The 15,446-nt window shown below is 43.7% G+C and overlaps 1 protein-coding gene across 4 annotated transcripts in view; it reads left to right on the top strand.

Annotated features, from left to right (window-relative positions):
• Positions 1 to 15,446, top strand: part of TMTC4 (transmembrane O-mannosyltransferase targeting cadherins 4) — a 64,183-nt gene that overhangs the window by 28,412 nt on the left and 20,325 nt on the right. For all 4 annotated transcript variants that reach the window (XM_028112031.2, XM_088021890.1, XM_028112030.2 and 1 more), the window contains exons 6-11: positions 7,289 to 7,389; positions 10,491 to 10,583; positions 10,814 to 10,978; positions 11,855 to 12,057; positions 13,531 to 13,702; positions 13,789 to 13,920. In XM_028112031.2, the coding sequence (XP_027967832.1) occupies positions 7,289 to 7,389; positions 10,491 to 10,583; positions 10,814 to 10,978; positions 11,855 to 12,057; positions 13,531 to 13,702; positions 13,789 to 13,920 (866 nt within the window). The remainder of the gene's footprint in view (positions 1 to 7,288; positions 7,390 to 10,490; positions 10,584 to 10,813; positions 10,979 to 11,854; positions 12,058 to 13,530; positions 13,703 to 13,788; positions 13,921 to 15,446) is intronic.

The raw sequence follows: 15,446 nt of genomic DNA, 5'->3' as shown, positions 1-15,446 counted from the left end.
GGAGTGAGGACTAACAAGAGAAATTTATAAATAATTTTTTTAATCTTTCTTTTAAAAGCTTTTATCTATTTATTTGACAGACAGAGACACAGCGAGAGCAGAAACACAAGCAGGGGGAGTGGGAGAGGGAGAAGCAGGCTTCCTGCTGAGCAGGGACCCCCCCCCCCATGCGGGGCTCGATCCCAGGACCCTGGGACCATGACCTGAGCCAAAGGCAGAAGCTTAACGACTGAGCCACCCAGGCACCTCGTAATAAGAGAAATTTAATTAGTTCATTTATGGTGGGCAGGAGAGAACCTTTTTAAGAGGGGAACGAATTTGCTACATACCAAGAACAACCATTTGAAATTCTAAGCTATTACAAAAGACAAGGTCCCAAGTATTAGTTGTGCAAGTCCTTAAACTGCTGTATTGCTGTCCTTATGGTAGTTCAGGCAGTTAAATAAAGTAGGATAACTCTGACTTTTGGGGCATCGTGTCCTCACATTTTCATTCTGATTTAAGACATCTGTTTTTCTTTGACTTAGAATCATGCAGCTCTAAAAAAAATAAAATAAAATAATAACAGGTGACTGTGTAACTCCCATAGCCTAGGACTCTTGCTTCTAGATTTGGGGTCCTTGCCGACTGAATTCTGACGGTGGTATTCACGTGTATTTTCATTTCTCTGCCTTCGTGTTTCTCTGGTTCCTGCATTGCTTGATTTCCCCCCAGACGGGCTGGTGTTTGAGAACGGCCACGTCTGACATCTTTCGTTCGGCAGGGGTAAGCACGGCCTGGCTGGCCCCGACTTTTGGAACAGGAGCCTGCTGCTCCTTGTGTCGCGCTGGCAGAGGGAGTCGGGGCCACCTGTCGGGGTGGCGTGGTTCCCACACACAACACGGCGTGCCAGTTTCGAGGCAGTAGGGATGCCAGGCATTGAGCGGTGAACAGGGTAGCTCGTACAATGTCATGCTTTTTCTGAAAGAAGATCTTCCCCCCACCCCAGAAAGTAGTGCCAAATCCAAGGCACACGCTTCATTAAATTGATTACATCTGTTGGCACTTGTGGGTGTTAGCACTGACAAGTGTGTTTCTGTTCGTGCATTTTGGGGTGGGGTTTTTTTCCCCCCTCTGCTCCCTCCACAACATTAGCCTTTGCCTCCATTTATCTACGTGGTTGTATTGTCTTAGATGCTGCAGGGATATAGTGAAACAGGGAAAACATTTTCTAAGCCAGTTTATTAAGTTCTGGATCATAAACTGTTGATGTTTGCTAACGCTGCATAATTATCCTGGAGCAGGCGGTCTTCCGTGATGAGAGATGTCACATGGTGTAAGAATGGTTCTTTTCTTCTTCCCCTGGGTCACTGGTGATTACAATTTAGCAGACTGGATGCAGATGAGACAGAGAACTCTGGGTACATGCAACATCCCGAGATGCTTGTGGGTAGCTGCATCCCAGTTAGAATTCCCTACTTGGGGAAGGTTTTTTTGAATAAAAATATTCATAAGTGCAACTGCACTGGAGGTGACATCTGGCTCTCAGGATTTATTGTTACTGTTTCTAACAGCTCTAAATTTAAAATTAACAATTTTTGCTGTACCTTTTTATTATTCCTTATGTAATTTTACAAAATTTAATTCCAGTGTAATTGACATACAGTGTTATATTAGGGTTATGTCATTTTTAAAAAATTTTTTTTAAAAGATTTTTTTCATCTCACAATGGAGATTTTTCCCATCGTGAGGAGATTTCAAGACATTAATGTCAAATGAAAAGATGTGACTTCTGGCTGTATTTGTTCACATGGAGCACATTATTAACTTTTTGGTATATAAATTACATATCATAATTGCATAAGAAATATGGTAATATAATAAGACTTCTGGTAGACATAGAAATGAAACTTGATTCCTCAAATCTTTGTTGAGTGCCAGCTGTATCACAGGTAGCCTATCATTATCTGTTTCAGCTGTACTATTAAAATGTCCAAACTTGGAGATAAAAGAATGGCTTGCATTGGTTACTAAATAAGAGTGTACTCACAAAAATGCAAAGTTCAAATTCATCTAGATATGCTATATCTTGGCAACTATTAACATTGGTCACCTTGACAAATCAAGACTCAAAAAAAATTTTAATCTGGAGAATTACACAGGTAAAAACCATGCTAGCGCAGGTCATATTACCAGAAGTCTACTAGACTGGGCTCAGAACCAGTTTCCCCATTGAGTACTTAATTTTTATGAGGCCTTTCTTGACCAGCCCTGTACCGGAAATACTCTCAGTGCTGTGTACATTGGCCTTTGTTTATCATGCACATGCATACCACAATTTGTAAAGAGAACCCCTTTGATTTATATGTAATTATTGAAAAACATTAGTTAAATTAAGCTTTCCTGTTTGAATTTTGGAAAAAGTGAAGTGTTTGTGCGTGTCTAATCTTACGACTCCCAATAATGTCAAGTGGCTAATCTGGTAGGAGTTGCAGGAGAAAGAGATTTAAACAGGCAAACTCACTTCATATTTTCTGAGTTTTCGAAGGCAGACTTGGAATACAAACAAAGCCACGTGCAGATCATTTCATCTGTGAACTGGGTCTCTGAGTACATGGTATAGACACTAAGAAAAACAGCATGAGCCATGCATGTAATTTTTTTTTTTAGATTTTTATTTATTTATTTGACAGAGAGAGACACAGCGAGAGAGGGAGCCCAAACAGGGGGAGCAGGAGAGGGAGAAGCAGGCTTCCCACTGAGCAGGGAGCCCTATGTGGGGCTCGATCCCAGGACCCTGGGACCATGACCCAAGCCAAAGGCAGATGCACAACGACTGAGCCACCCAGGCGCCCCCATGCGCATAATTTTTAAATAGCTAGTAGCCACATTATAAAAAGACACAGGTTAGATGAATTTTAACTACACTTTTAGCCAAATATACCAAAAATATAATTTCAATACGTAATAATCAGTATAAAAATTATGAAATATTTTATATTCCTTTTTTTAATACTGAGTCTTCCAAATCAGGTATGTATTTTATACTTACATCTCACTAGGGACTAGATAGATTTCAGGTGCTCATCAGCTAGAACGCCTACTCCTCTGGACAGTGGCGGTCTCGAATTCAGTTTTCTGAATGTGAGGCCATCACTGGGTTTTGTAACTGACGACTGAAATTTTGCCTTTGATCAGAAATTGCCACTGTTGAGAAGTGGCATAATACTTAATCATCACTGTCACTGAAGAAATTTCTTCAGCAAAGAAACATTCGCTCTCACACGTCTTTTACCAGACATGTCTGCACAAAATCAAAAGCATAAGAGATAATTACAGAGTGGTACTCTTCCCAAAGAATCATGATAGAGGATTTGAGAGGTGTGGGGTGTCCAGGTCCCTTGCTGAAATTTGGGGTTTGAGAAGTGTGATAAAATTATGGGGTGAGCTTAGGGAGAAGATTATCAGTAAATCTGAAAGCTGTGTTTTCTATATAAGTTATTTTTCTGTATTCAGTGAAATCTCTGATTTAGCCATCTAAGGAGAAAACCATTTTAAATTCCAGACAAGTGGAACATGAGACCATCACTTCCACATCTCTGTACTAATTTAACTTTGTGTTAATTGAGTGCTTCAAGAGCCATCCTTTGGGTGTTTTAATGGAGGACCTGGGGATTTTTTTTCCTATCCAAAGCCACTGGTCCATGGTGGGGGGAAATTCATCCAGGTTACACAGTCAAGTAAAATACAAGCTAATTCAGTTTTTCTAGGAGGGAATGTAAAATGATCAAGGGACCTTCTTCCTTAAATTTTTTTTTTTTTAGAGTAAGTTCTTTACCCAGTGTCGGGCTTGAACTCACAACCCCGAGATCAAGAGTTGCATGCTCTACGACTGAGCCAGGCAGGCGCCCCCAAGGGACCTTCTTTACATGTTAAGAACAGGGAGCATTATACTGGGAAGTCCTGTTATGTTTCATGAAGAGTTCCAAGCACAGATTGTGGGAGTCAGGAAGCTTAGAAAAACCCAATCCAGGCTTTGGGGAGAGGTCTATCTGGTTCCTAGTGAACCACCACACCTAATGCTTCATGGACGTGGAAGGGGCAGGCAGAGGCAGGGGCCCACAGCACATCTCCCACTCCGGCCTGGAGTAGATCCTGTTGTGAGGGGCCTCCCTAAGGGACATGGGAGCCAGGCTGGGGGTCATTTACTCCCTTTATCTGTGGAGGAGACCCCTCCTGGTAGTACATGAGTTCATTTATAATTAAAGGTACCTATTTATGAGTGCTGTGAATTGTGCAAGACAGTTGAATCACAGATCTGTACCTCTGAAACAAATAATACATTATATGTTAAAAAAAAAAAAAGGCAGAAGAAGATGGCAGGAGGGGAAGAATGAAGGGGGGTAAATCGGAGGGGGAGATGAACCATGAGAGACTACGGACTCTGAAAAACAAACTGAGGGTTCTAGAGGGGAGGGGGTGGGGGAATGGGTTAGCCTGGTGATGGGTATTAAAGAGGGCACATACTGCATGGAGCACTGGGTGTTATACGCAAACAGTGAATCATGGAACACTACATCAAAAACTAATGATGTAATGTATGGTGATTAACATAACATAAAAAAAAAAATCTAAAAAAAAGAAGGTGCCTATTTACCTACCAGCTGCTAATATGAGAAAATCCTGAGAGTGGTTTGATACAGACTCAGGAAGACGTGTGATGGGAGAAACGCTCAATGGACCATACGTCCACCAGCATGGAGAGGACAAGCCTTAAGGGTGGCATCTGCCATCCATCTCCATCACGTGTCAGAAGGCACGGTGCATTGTGAGCTGTGGTCACCTCCATTCAGCCAGCTGGACCCCTGGGCTGTGCAGCGAAACTTGCGAAGCCTTTCCTAAAATCATCATTCAAAAGGAGCTAACCAGGGTGTTAGCTTTAGGGTTGTTTTGGCCATGATTTTATGTAAATGCTTTGGTGTCTAGGATGGCATCTGCTTTGATGCCGTTTGCTGATGATCACTAGCAAATCCCCCCCAAAAATTGTAAGTTCTCATAAATATGTAAACACTCAAATACACTCATTAGTTTAAGGGGGTTGGTTCTTTTGGCTCGTAATTGTATTCTTTCAGTTTCACATCTGTGGAATGTCATTAATTTCTGCAAGTGAAATGACCCTTCGCTGGCTTGATGAGACTCCTGTATACTCCTCTAGAATGGTTTTTGGTAATGAGAAGTTGGCTTCCAGGCACGATGCCTCCTGAACGATTGGAAAGGTGCTAGAGGAGAGCAGAGCAAAGACCTGACATCGAGGGAGGCAGGTGTGGGCTCACCCTAAGAAAAAATATTCCAACAACCCACAGTTTCCAACCGAAATGGGCTCTTGCAGAAAGTTAATCCCCATCCCTGAAGGTCTTGAAGTCAAGGCCATGTGGCCCCTGCTGGAAGCATCTTGGAAAGGATGCCAACACTTCCAACACTTTCATCACTTGCGCAAGGGAGATGATCTGCACAACCTCTAAGAGGCACTGCTACTATTCCTGCGTGGTGACCCTACCGTTTGTTGACTTATGGCCCCTCTCTGGCGGACAGTGGACGGCAGTTTTATTCACCAACCACGTGTTGCCTTTCCAGACTTTTCAGTCGGGTGTCATGGATTCCAACAACAGAAGCCTGAGGTGCTCCTACGAGCCACACATGGCCCCAGGGATGTGGCTGGGAGCAAGCTTCCTCTCTAGGGTGATGCTCTCCAACCTTTCGAGAGCATCAGAAGCACCTGGAAGCCTGGTTAAAAGGCCAGATGCTGGGCTCCACCCTCGTGTTTCTGATTGCACAGGTGTGGGTGGGGCCTGAGACTCTGCATGATTAACAGGATCCAAGGGCAGGTGCACAGAGCACCCATTGTCGGTACCGCTGGTTCCGGGGCAGTGGTCCCAACTGCAGGTGATTTCTATCCCCCGCCTCCCAGGGACATTCAGCAAAGCCTGTGACATTTTTGGTTGTCACCACAGGGCTGGGAGTACTGCTAGCATCTAAGGGCTAGAAGCTAGAGATGCTGCCGAACATGCACGTAGTTTAAAAGAAAAATGTAAAGGATACGTGAAAGGCTATACAGTACAAACTAAGACTTTCTCCCTCCACTGCCCAAAATTTTCTTCTTAGAACTGTTCAGAAACTACTGTGGTTGGTTTCTGGTATGCTTTCCAGATAATGATTTGCATTTACAAGAATGTTTATGTAATTTTCAACACAAATGGCCAGGTAGTTCACTTTTCCCCTCTCCAATATACCAGTAGGTAGGTATGTTGGTCCCATTTTATAGATGAGGTCATTGAGACTGTGAGTGTAAGTCATTTGCTCAGGGTCACGTAGTAAATGGCAGAGCTAGAATGTGGAACTCAGTTTTCATCAGAACTGAACCAAGGTGCATAGGCAGCCCAGGCAAGCTAACGGTTTGGCTCTCCAAGCAGGTGCACTTTGCCCTATTTCAAACTGATGTCTTTTTTAAATGTTTGTTTACTGTCCGTGTGGATGAGGAGGTGAGGGCCTACCAAAGGAAGAACAGAGATGAGCACCACATGTGGTCTTTCCTCTCCTTTCAAGCAGTTCAGCTCTGGCCCACAAAGTGCAAATACCTCCCACATAACAGTATGGAGCCCAACCCTCACTTTCGATAAGGCAGTTCAGGGACTTTTGGTGATGACTCAAACTCAGTCTCACCCCAGGCTTCATACTACAGAGTTCACATCCGTAGGGATGTTTTGGCTTGAGTCCCCATGCAGGTCGGCTGTGCAGCCTGGCCTGCGCCTTTCCTTGGACTCCTCTGCAGACGGTCATCGGGTTTCTCGGGGCCGCTCGGCCAATGCCATCCCCCCTGTGCCGGGAACAGCAGTCACTGCCAGGGTCAGCCTGTGACCAGATGCAGTGCTTACACTTGCAGGGGCAATTCTCAGCACTGCTTGTGAGAATGGCCTCTTAAGTGCCTGGCAGGTTGGGACGAAGGAACTTGCCCCCTTGCGAGCCTGCCGTGAGATAGCTCTGTGCCCAGAGCTTCACTGAAATGCCTCCCAAAGGCTCTGGGCACCTGCCAGGGTCTGCCTTGAGAGTGGATGTGTATATCATTCAGAGGATGCTGTCTAACCAGAAATGCAGAACGTAATACACTTGCCCACAGAGAAATGCTATCAGGAGACCAAACTCTTTTTAAACTGTGGCTCTTTTAAGGTGCATGCTTAGAATTGTAGTTCCTGGTGCTAAGAAGCCTGAGCTGTATCGTATGGCTTTTATGTTTGTCATTTCTCTTAATCAGCAGGTAACAAGGAGGGAACACATTCTACGTTCTGGGTGTTGCTGAGTATCCTTCTGGGAGCAGTGGCCATGCTGTGCAAAGAGCAAGGGATCACCGTGCTGGTAAGACCCGAGATGCAATCAGGCCTCCCCTTTCTTCCCCTGTGGTAGAGACATCCTGGGCTGGCCCGGCCTCTATTTCCCAGGCCCATTGCAAGCCTGTCATAGACCCTTCCACCAGTGACTTGTGCTCTCAGTACATCTGATGCTGCATGGAAATGGGTTGTCTCAGTTGATGATCTTTAGCAAGCAGTGGGAAATGGAAAGTGGGAAGTTCATATGTGGAATATAAGAAATCATGCAGAGGATCATAGGGGAAGGGAGGGAGAACCGAATGGGAAGAAATCAGAGAGGGAGACAGACCACAACAGACTCTTGACTCTGGGAAGCAGACTGAGGGTTGCAGAAGGGAGGTGGGTGGGGGATGGGGCAACCAGGTGTTGGGTATTAAAGAGGGCACGCGATGTGATGAGCACTGGGTGTTATACGCAACTGGATTATTGAACACTACCTCTGAAACTAATGCTATCCTATACGTTGGCTGATTGAATTAAAAAAAAACAAAACAGTGATTAGCTCCTGGGGCGCCTGGGTGGCTCAGTCATTTAAGTGTCGAACTCTTGGTTTTGGTACAGGTCGTGATCTCAGGGTGATAAGATGGAGCCCCGTGTTGGGCTCTGAGCTCAGTGAGGAATCTCCTTGAGATTCTTTCTCCCTCTCCCTCCGTTCCTCTCACTTGTGTGCTCTCGCTCTCTCTCTCTCTCTTTCTCCCATAAATAAATCTTAAAAAAAAAAAAAAGGCAGTGATTAGCTCTCATGGAGAGGTGCTGTAGAAAAAGAGGAAAGAACAATTTAAGTTTTCTGGGGTGCCCTCCTGTTTCAGCAGTTCTAAATACAACAGTGGGCTGACCCCATCCATGCTTCTGGTCCTGGTTAGAGAAGAATTGAGTGTATGTTGTGCTCAGCTTCGACTGGAAATAATCAAAAAGGAAAGGAGGAGCCTCTGGAGAGTACAGATGTATACCTCCTATGTCTGATCAGAATTGAAGCCCCAGGGAGGGAGAGGCATTGAAATCCACTTTCCTTTTTTTCTTTCTAGCCAATTTTATGCTTGACTTTATTAGAGGAAAATTTAGAAATTAGGGCTGTTGATTAGGGGTAGAGAAATGGAAAACAAAGACATGGGATTTGAATGGCCCATACAGGAATAGCTTGGGAAAGAAAGAGCAGATAAAGCTCTATGGGGTTTGATGTAACTCAAAGCAAAGATCCATGGCTTTATCAGGCTCAGTCTATAAGATTAAGATTAGATAGCTAAAAATGGCATAGAAAGAATTATTGTGCAAAGATACTTGAAGTTCCTGAGTTGTTTTGTTTTTTTTTTTAAGTTTGTTCTAAGCCAATGTTTCTCACTCTTGGCATTATTGACATTTGGGGCTAGATCATTCTTTCTTATGGGAGGGCTGTCCTATGCATCGTAGCATGTTAAGCAACATCCCTGGCCTCTACCCTCCAAATGCCAATAGGACTCCCTTGGTTGTGACAACTTAAAATGTCTCTAGACATTGTCAAGCATCCCCCAGGTGGCAAAACCATCCACTGCTCTAAACCCTTGCTTCTCAAAGACCAGCAGCATCAACACCATCTGGGAGCTTATTGGAAATTTAGGATCTCCAACCCCACCCCAGGCCTCCTGGATCAAAATCTCCATTTAACAAGGTCCAAGGTGGCTCCCGTTAATGTTTGAAAAGTGCTAAAGAACTAGGTTGAATTTATGTAACTAAAGATACGGTAAAATTTAGCTATTTCCAAAAATATGATTAGAATGTGGACATTTTGATGATGCATTTAAATGGGAAGTTGGAGAGTGCCAAACAGAAGTGATGACAAGATCCCCTCATGCCTTGGTGGCTGTCTTATAGCTCATGGGGAGAAAAACAAATGGTATAAGACAGCAGCGGCTCAACAGGGAGCTTCTGCCTTCTAAAAAATGGTTTACACCCAGGCAGAAATGGTCTGCTGTGACCCAGTAAAATCCTGTATCGCCTGAGTGGAGGATATCAGAATTCTTTGACATGATTAACCCAGCACTGGCCTGTGTATTGGATAATTAATGGCTTCCAGCATTTATGGGAGAGGGTTAAGTAGGGATATCATCCTTGCTCTGGAAGCCACCAATTACCACTGGCTTCTGATGATTTATGATCTTTTTCACCACAAAGCCTCATATTAAAAAGGCCAGGGTCATTTAGGGGGAACTTTAACCATATACGCCATATGCATTGTGACCACCTTATCTGGATGGGGCAGGGAGTTCCACGAGATGACGTTGCCTGCGGCGAGAGAAGGGAATCCAAGGCTCATCAAGCTGCCATCTTGGGAGTGTAGTTTCCAAAGTTGACCCAGTTTGGAACCCATCCAGCTGCGAGGTGACACCAAGAGGCGGGGAGTGCCCAGGTTATAACCAAACCTCCAAAATGGTGCATCATCACTTCTACCCATGTTCTGGAGGCTGGAACTCAGTCACATGACCACTTGTAACTGCAGGACTGGCTGGGAAGCGTGTTCTGGCTGTGTGCCCAGCAAGAACTGAAAACCCAGCAGACGGGCTAGGAGTCCGAACCTGAGAGATCTCCGAAGCCCTCTCAGAGATTATTTTGTATGCCGTGCCCCTGATATTACTGCACTTGCTGAAATCAGCACGCACTTGGTGTTCTGGGGTGCGATTAATTACGTGGCTGGGTTGTTGAGTTTGATGGCTGCCTTTCTCTTCTGAGGCATAATTACGGTGCAGGTAACCCTTCTGTCACATCAACTAAGAGACTGTTTTATAGTAAAGGAAAAACAAGGGAAGAGGGACCTCTGCAGACCTTCTCCTGGGAACCCCAAATGTCCAGCCATCCTGAATCTTTAAATACTCTTCTAGGCAGACTATGAAATTATGACCAAGAGGGATTTGCTAGATAATAAATTTGAGATATTACCATGAGCTGATTTTATAGGAACAATAGTGGGGTGTCTGTTTTAGAGATGAAGACTCCTTCCGTGATTATCTTATCCACGGCAGTTCTTGCCGAGAGTCAGTAATAAAATGGTGAAGTATAATTGCTGCCTAATCAGAGCGAGGCTTTCCCGTTACTGATTGCCTTGCTTTGCTTCCTCAGGGTTTGAATGCAGTCTTTGACATCTTGGTGATAGGCAAATTAAATGTTCTGGAAATGGTCCAGAAGGTACTACATAAAGACAAATCATTAGAGGTGAGTATAGACTTTTGTCTCTAGCCCAGACCTGGAAAATGTCAAGTACCAGCTGATTTGAAATGCCATTTTCAAAATATTTCTTGCGGTTTTGAATCTTGAAATAGCTGGCCCTTTTAAGCTACGGTGTCAGCGTCTTTCAGGCAGAATTGTTGCACGTTTGTACCTAGCTTGGCTGCACTTCTCTTTTGAAAATCTGTGCCATCAGGGGCTTGGCGTTGTCCTTTCAGAACATTGGCATGCTCAGGAACGGGGGCCTCCTCTTCAGAATGACCCTGCTGGCCTCGGGGGGCGCAGGGGTGCTCTACATGCGCTGGAAAATCATGGGCACCGGGCCGCCCGCGTTCACCGAGGTGGACAACCCCGCCTCCTTCGCCGACAGCATGTTGGTCAGGGTGAGTGCTGAGCCTGTCCCCCGCTGGACTGTCTTCTCTGCCCACCAGACCCCACCACCTTTGTCCCCTCGTCTCGCTTCCCAGCACGCCCACAGAATCCCCCATCGGTGGAACACCTCCACATTTGTTTGCTCTCACTAAGGATATTCTAGGATGAAACCCGAGTTTTATTAGGAGATGGAGAAGGTGTAAGCCCTTTGTATTTCCATTCGAAACAAAATTAAACAGCAATGGTTCTTTCAAACATCAGGTTCCCTGCTAGCCTCACTAAAGTGTCCCTTGACCCCATTACTTTTGTTGTAAAGAAAACTGATATAGCAGGATTAAGACAAAATACAACCACATCAGATACATATCTTTAAACGTCCAGCAGTATCAAGACTCCCTTTATTGTAAAGGTTCGCTTTTTCTGAAGGCAAGTGTGTCAAGCCGCAAAGTCTTAGCTGTGCATTTCATAGAGATAGAAATCAAAAGAAGGGAAAGCCCTGTTCTTAATATTGTCAGACACATAGGTGAACCCCGGGCCTCAGATTTCCTGGGTCACAGACTTTGGGCATCACTAAGTAAGTGGGACATACTTTGACCAGAAATATAACGGATGTCTATAGCAGAGTCTGGTGGCTTTGCTGTATTTTTGGCTATTAAAATCTGAACACATTTAATAAATTGCAAACGATGGCTTCGTGTCCGGTATCGAAATTGGTAATATTTTATTTTATACAACTGCTCTCCGTGAACGGAAGCCTATGGATGCCTCAAAAGTCAAGCTTCAAGGTGTGTGTGTGTGTGTGTGTGTGTGTGTGTGTGTGTGTGTACATACATACACATGTAGAAGTTCTGTATCAAATACATGTTTATTTTCCTTTTGACTGACAGGCCATAAACTATAATTACTACTATTCACTGAACGCTTGGCTGCTGCTGTGCCCCTGGTGGCTGTGTTTTGATTGGTCAATGGGCTGCGTCCCCCTCATTAAGTCAGCCGGCGACTGGAGGGTAACTGCACCAGCTGCTCTCTGGTTGTGCCTAATTGGCCTGATATGCCAAGCCCTGTGTTCTGAAGACAACCACAAAAGAAGGTAAGAGGCAGCACTGAATTTTAACTTCCACACGGGATTGAGTCAGAGCCTTTCGCTCAAGCCAGCACGGATCATTTTAACAGTTTGGCGGAAGTAGTGTCCAAGGACATTTATTTCCCGTACATACTTCCGGCAAGGATGAGTTCCGTCCCTTGGGAATCCATTGCCGGCTTCAGCTGGTAGGGAGTGGCCTTGGAGGAGGGGGATGGATGACTGCTCTCTCCCCCTTCCCACAGGCCCCTTGAAGTAGCCTCTTGAGATCCTTTTCGAGGTAGGTGGTAAAGAGTAATTTATGGTCAGAACAGAGAGTGTAATTGATGTGTGCCGTGCCCATTATTTCACAATTCTCCTTCAGAAAGCCCTGGTGGATGCCCCAGTGAGTCCTTCTGTTGTTTTGTAGAAAATAAACTGCTGCCCCAAAGAGACTATTCTTTCTTGCCAAAAAATAAAGAAACAAAAAAAGAAGAGAAAAAAAGGGTTATTGAGAAAATAATTCGGGGGAAAGCAAATGTGTTTCATGAGAACGAAAACTATTTAAGGTGATTGATTCCCTTTAAGCATAAGTGCTCATGGAATTAGATTAGTAATTTCTCAAAAGAAATAAGGTTTTAAGTTTATCTATTACATTGGTTCATAATTCTAAAGGGCAACTTTAGTCCCAGTTCACTTATACATGTGCAATAGTATTTTTTAAAATATTTTATTGATTTATTTGAGAGAGAGAGAGTGCACCCTTGCGGGGGATGGGGGAACAAGGGGTAGAGGGAGAAGCAGGCTTCCCGCTGAGCAGGGACCCCCCTAGGCAGGGCTCGATCCCAGGACCCCAGGATCATGACCTGAGCCAAAGGCAGACGCTTAACCAACAAGGAGCCACCAAATTTGACCTGGCTTCTTATTGTTCTTGTGTCACATGGAACACTGGACATGTTGCCTCGTTCCACAAGTGCTTTGTTGCTCAGCTTTGTTTTTGCTTGACTAACATTCATGGTGATGTAGCACCCAAAAATGATTTCATTTATTGCAGATTTTGTAAAGTTTATAAAGTGAAGTAGTATTATTCCTGGTAAGGTTCGGGGGGTGGGGGCAGGGTTTTTTTTCCCATGAAAACTATATTGCACTAATATACCCACTGATCTATTCAACGCTACATGGTTTAAGGTGGGGTTAAGAGTAGGTAAGTTAATAAGGCCTCACAAAACGTAATCATTCTAACCTTACTCATACGGACTGGACAACTTAGAAGTCTTATCCCTGCGTTTGGTGTTAAGTGCGTTAGTGAGATTTTATGACTTATCCTAATACTGCCTGGCTAAACCCTAGGCCCTACTGATGACATTTCTTTGCCACTGCTGATACCTTTCCTCAATTGATGACATGAAAAAAAGGGGGCTTTTATCACTATTTTAATGTTGAGTAGGAATTCTTTTTTTAAAGGTCTGAAAATAGCCATTTCAATTACTTCTCATTTTCCAGGATCCTTACACTGGGCCTGGGATTTCTCATTATCCCATTTCTTCCTGCAAGTAACTTGTTCTTCCGAGTGGGCTTTGTGGTTGCAGAGAGAGTCCTCTACCTCCCCAGTGCTGGGTTCTGCATGCTGCTGACTTTCGGATTTGGAGCTCTCAGTAAACACACTAAGAAAAAGGTATTGGCCCAGAGTGGTGCCATTCATAACCAAGACTATTGGACGGATCTTCCTAGTGACATTTACTGTATCTCTCTATTCCTAAGAAATTGATTGCTGGTGTCGTACTGGGAATCTTATTCATAAACATACTGAGGTGCATGATTCGCAGTGGCGAGTGGCGGAATGAAGAAGAGCTTTTTCGAAGTGCCCTGTCTGTGTGTCCTCTCAATGCCAAGGTATGTTGGCTGCCATGCTTCTTTAGAAAGACTTCAGTTCAACAGCTGAGTAAGAGGAATGTTTACCTTCACATAGAATCTAGCATGAGCCCATGACCAAATACTTGGTTTTTTTCTTTGGTTTTGTTAATGATCTTGATAAAACTTACTACAATTCCACTTGGCCAAAATAATTCAAAAGAAATCATTACAACCAGACAATGTCAGTGAAACTGCAGATTACTTAGATGAAGTCTGGCTCGTCTTCCAGTTGGTGCATGCAACCGCCCTTTGAAATGGTGGCAGGGAGGTGACCACACACATCCGACTGCGGCTGGGGGCGGGGCAGAGTCAGTCCATTCAGAGCACACCTCAAAACCTGTGCTCAGGTCACAGGATTAAGTCCTCCTCCAATCTGTAACTTGAAGACGACACCACTTAATGAATGGGCAGCGCTTTGGTTCAGGAGGTTTAAATTATGCTGTCTGGTGTATCGTAGTACACATTTCTATCACCTGTGGTTTCTCAGCTTGCGATTCCTTTCATCAGATTAGGTAAAAATAAACGTGTAGACTTCAAAATTGGCAATGTTTTCATTGAAGCTGTCTGGTAGGAATTTGTTTCACTTGTATTCTTGATGAATCCAATCTCTTCATTTAACCCGCTGTGCCTTTTGGGGCAAAACTAAACTGTTTTGAACTTTCAGTGCCCTTATCTATAGAAGGGAGATAATGTCTGTCTCTCGGGCTTATTGCGAGGCCTTAAAGAAAGATGGAGTCCAAAGAGCCCTAATATGGTAGCTAGAACATAGTAGGTGCTCAAGAAATGTTAGCTTTCTGGGGCTCATTTTGGTTTTGATTTTCTTGTTAAATGGCAAGAAGAGAATTCTACTTGCTCAAATAGGAAGCCAAGGGTTTTGGTTAGAAGAATTTTCTATTGGTATAGATTATTGCTAAATAATGATATATTCTCTTCAGGTCATCAGAATAGGAGTTCCTAGGATGCTTCAGTGTGATCCTCTAGGGGGAGAAAAAGAGCTCTCTGGAGTTCTCTCTCGTTTCCATATCCTATATTTAAGAGAAAGAAGTGATTTCAGGCAAAATTATTTGAATAAATCTAATGAATAGTTGGCATCTTATTGTGATCCTGAAGTAAAGAATAGTATAAAATGTGCTAACTCCTTGTTTGTGTTTTTCTTGGATTAAAAAAAAAAAAAGATCTTGTTCATGTTTTATAGTTAAGAGACTTAGATAAAAGAGTGAATTACTTCAAGCTTTGATTCTTTATTTGATTTGCTGATCTATCCATTTATTTTATGCTAGTAAAAATAAATTGCCTGTGATTTAATTTCATAAATGTTAATAGATCTGCTTTATTTTTGTTTTTCTGTTTGAATAGCAGTAATTATCCCTTCTATTTAGGTAGTTCTTTCCCACAAGGAACTCCGATTTCTTTGTAGAGTCTCTATAATTAATCTCTACTATCCTCCCTCTAAGGTTTTGAGAGAGAGGGTTTTCTTTATTTTTCCAAATGGGAGAAACTGAGGC

Source organism: Eumetopias jubatus, unplaced genomic scaffold (genome assembly GCF_037043125.1).
Source record: "Eumetopias jubatus isolate StellerSeaLion01/CBP00866 unplaced genomic scaffold, mEumJub1_p1.0 scaffold_3, whole genome shotgun sequence".
Classification (NCBI taxonomy): Eukaryota; Metazoa; Chordata; class Mammalia; order Carnivora; family Otariidae; genus Eumetopias; species Eumetopias jubatus.
Note: the sequence above shows the minus strand (reverse complement) of the source record. Positions and strands in the feature narration are given on the sequence as shown.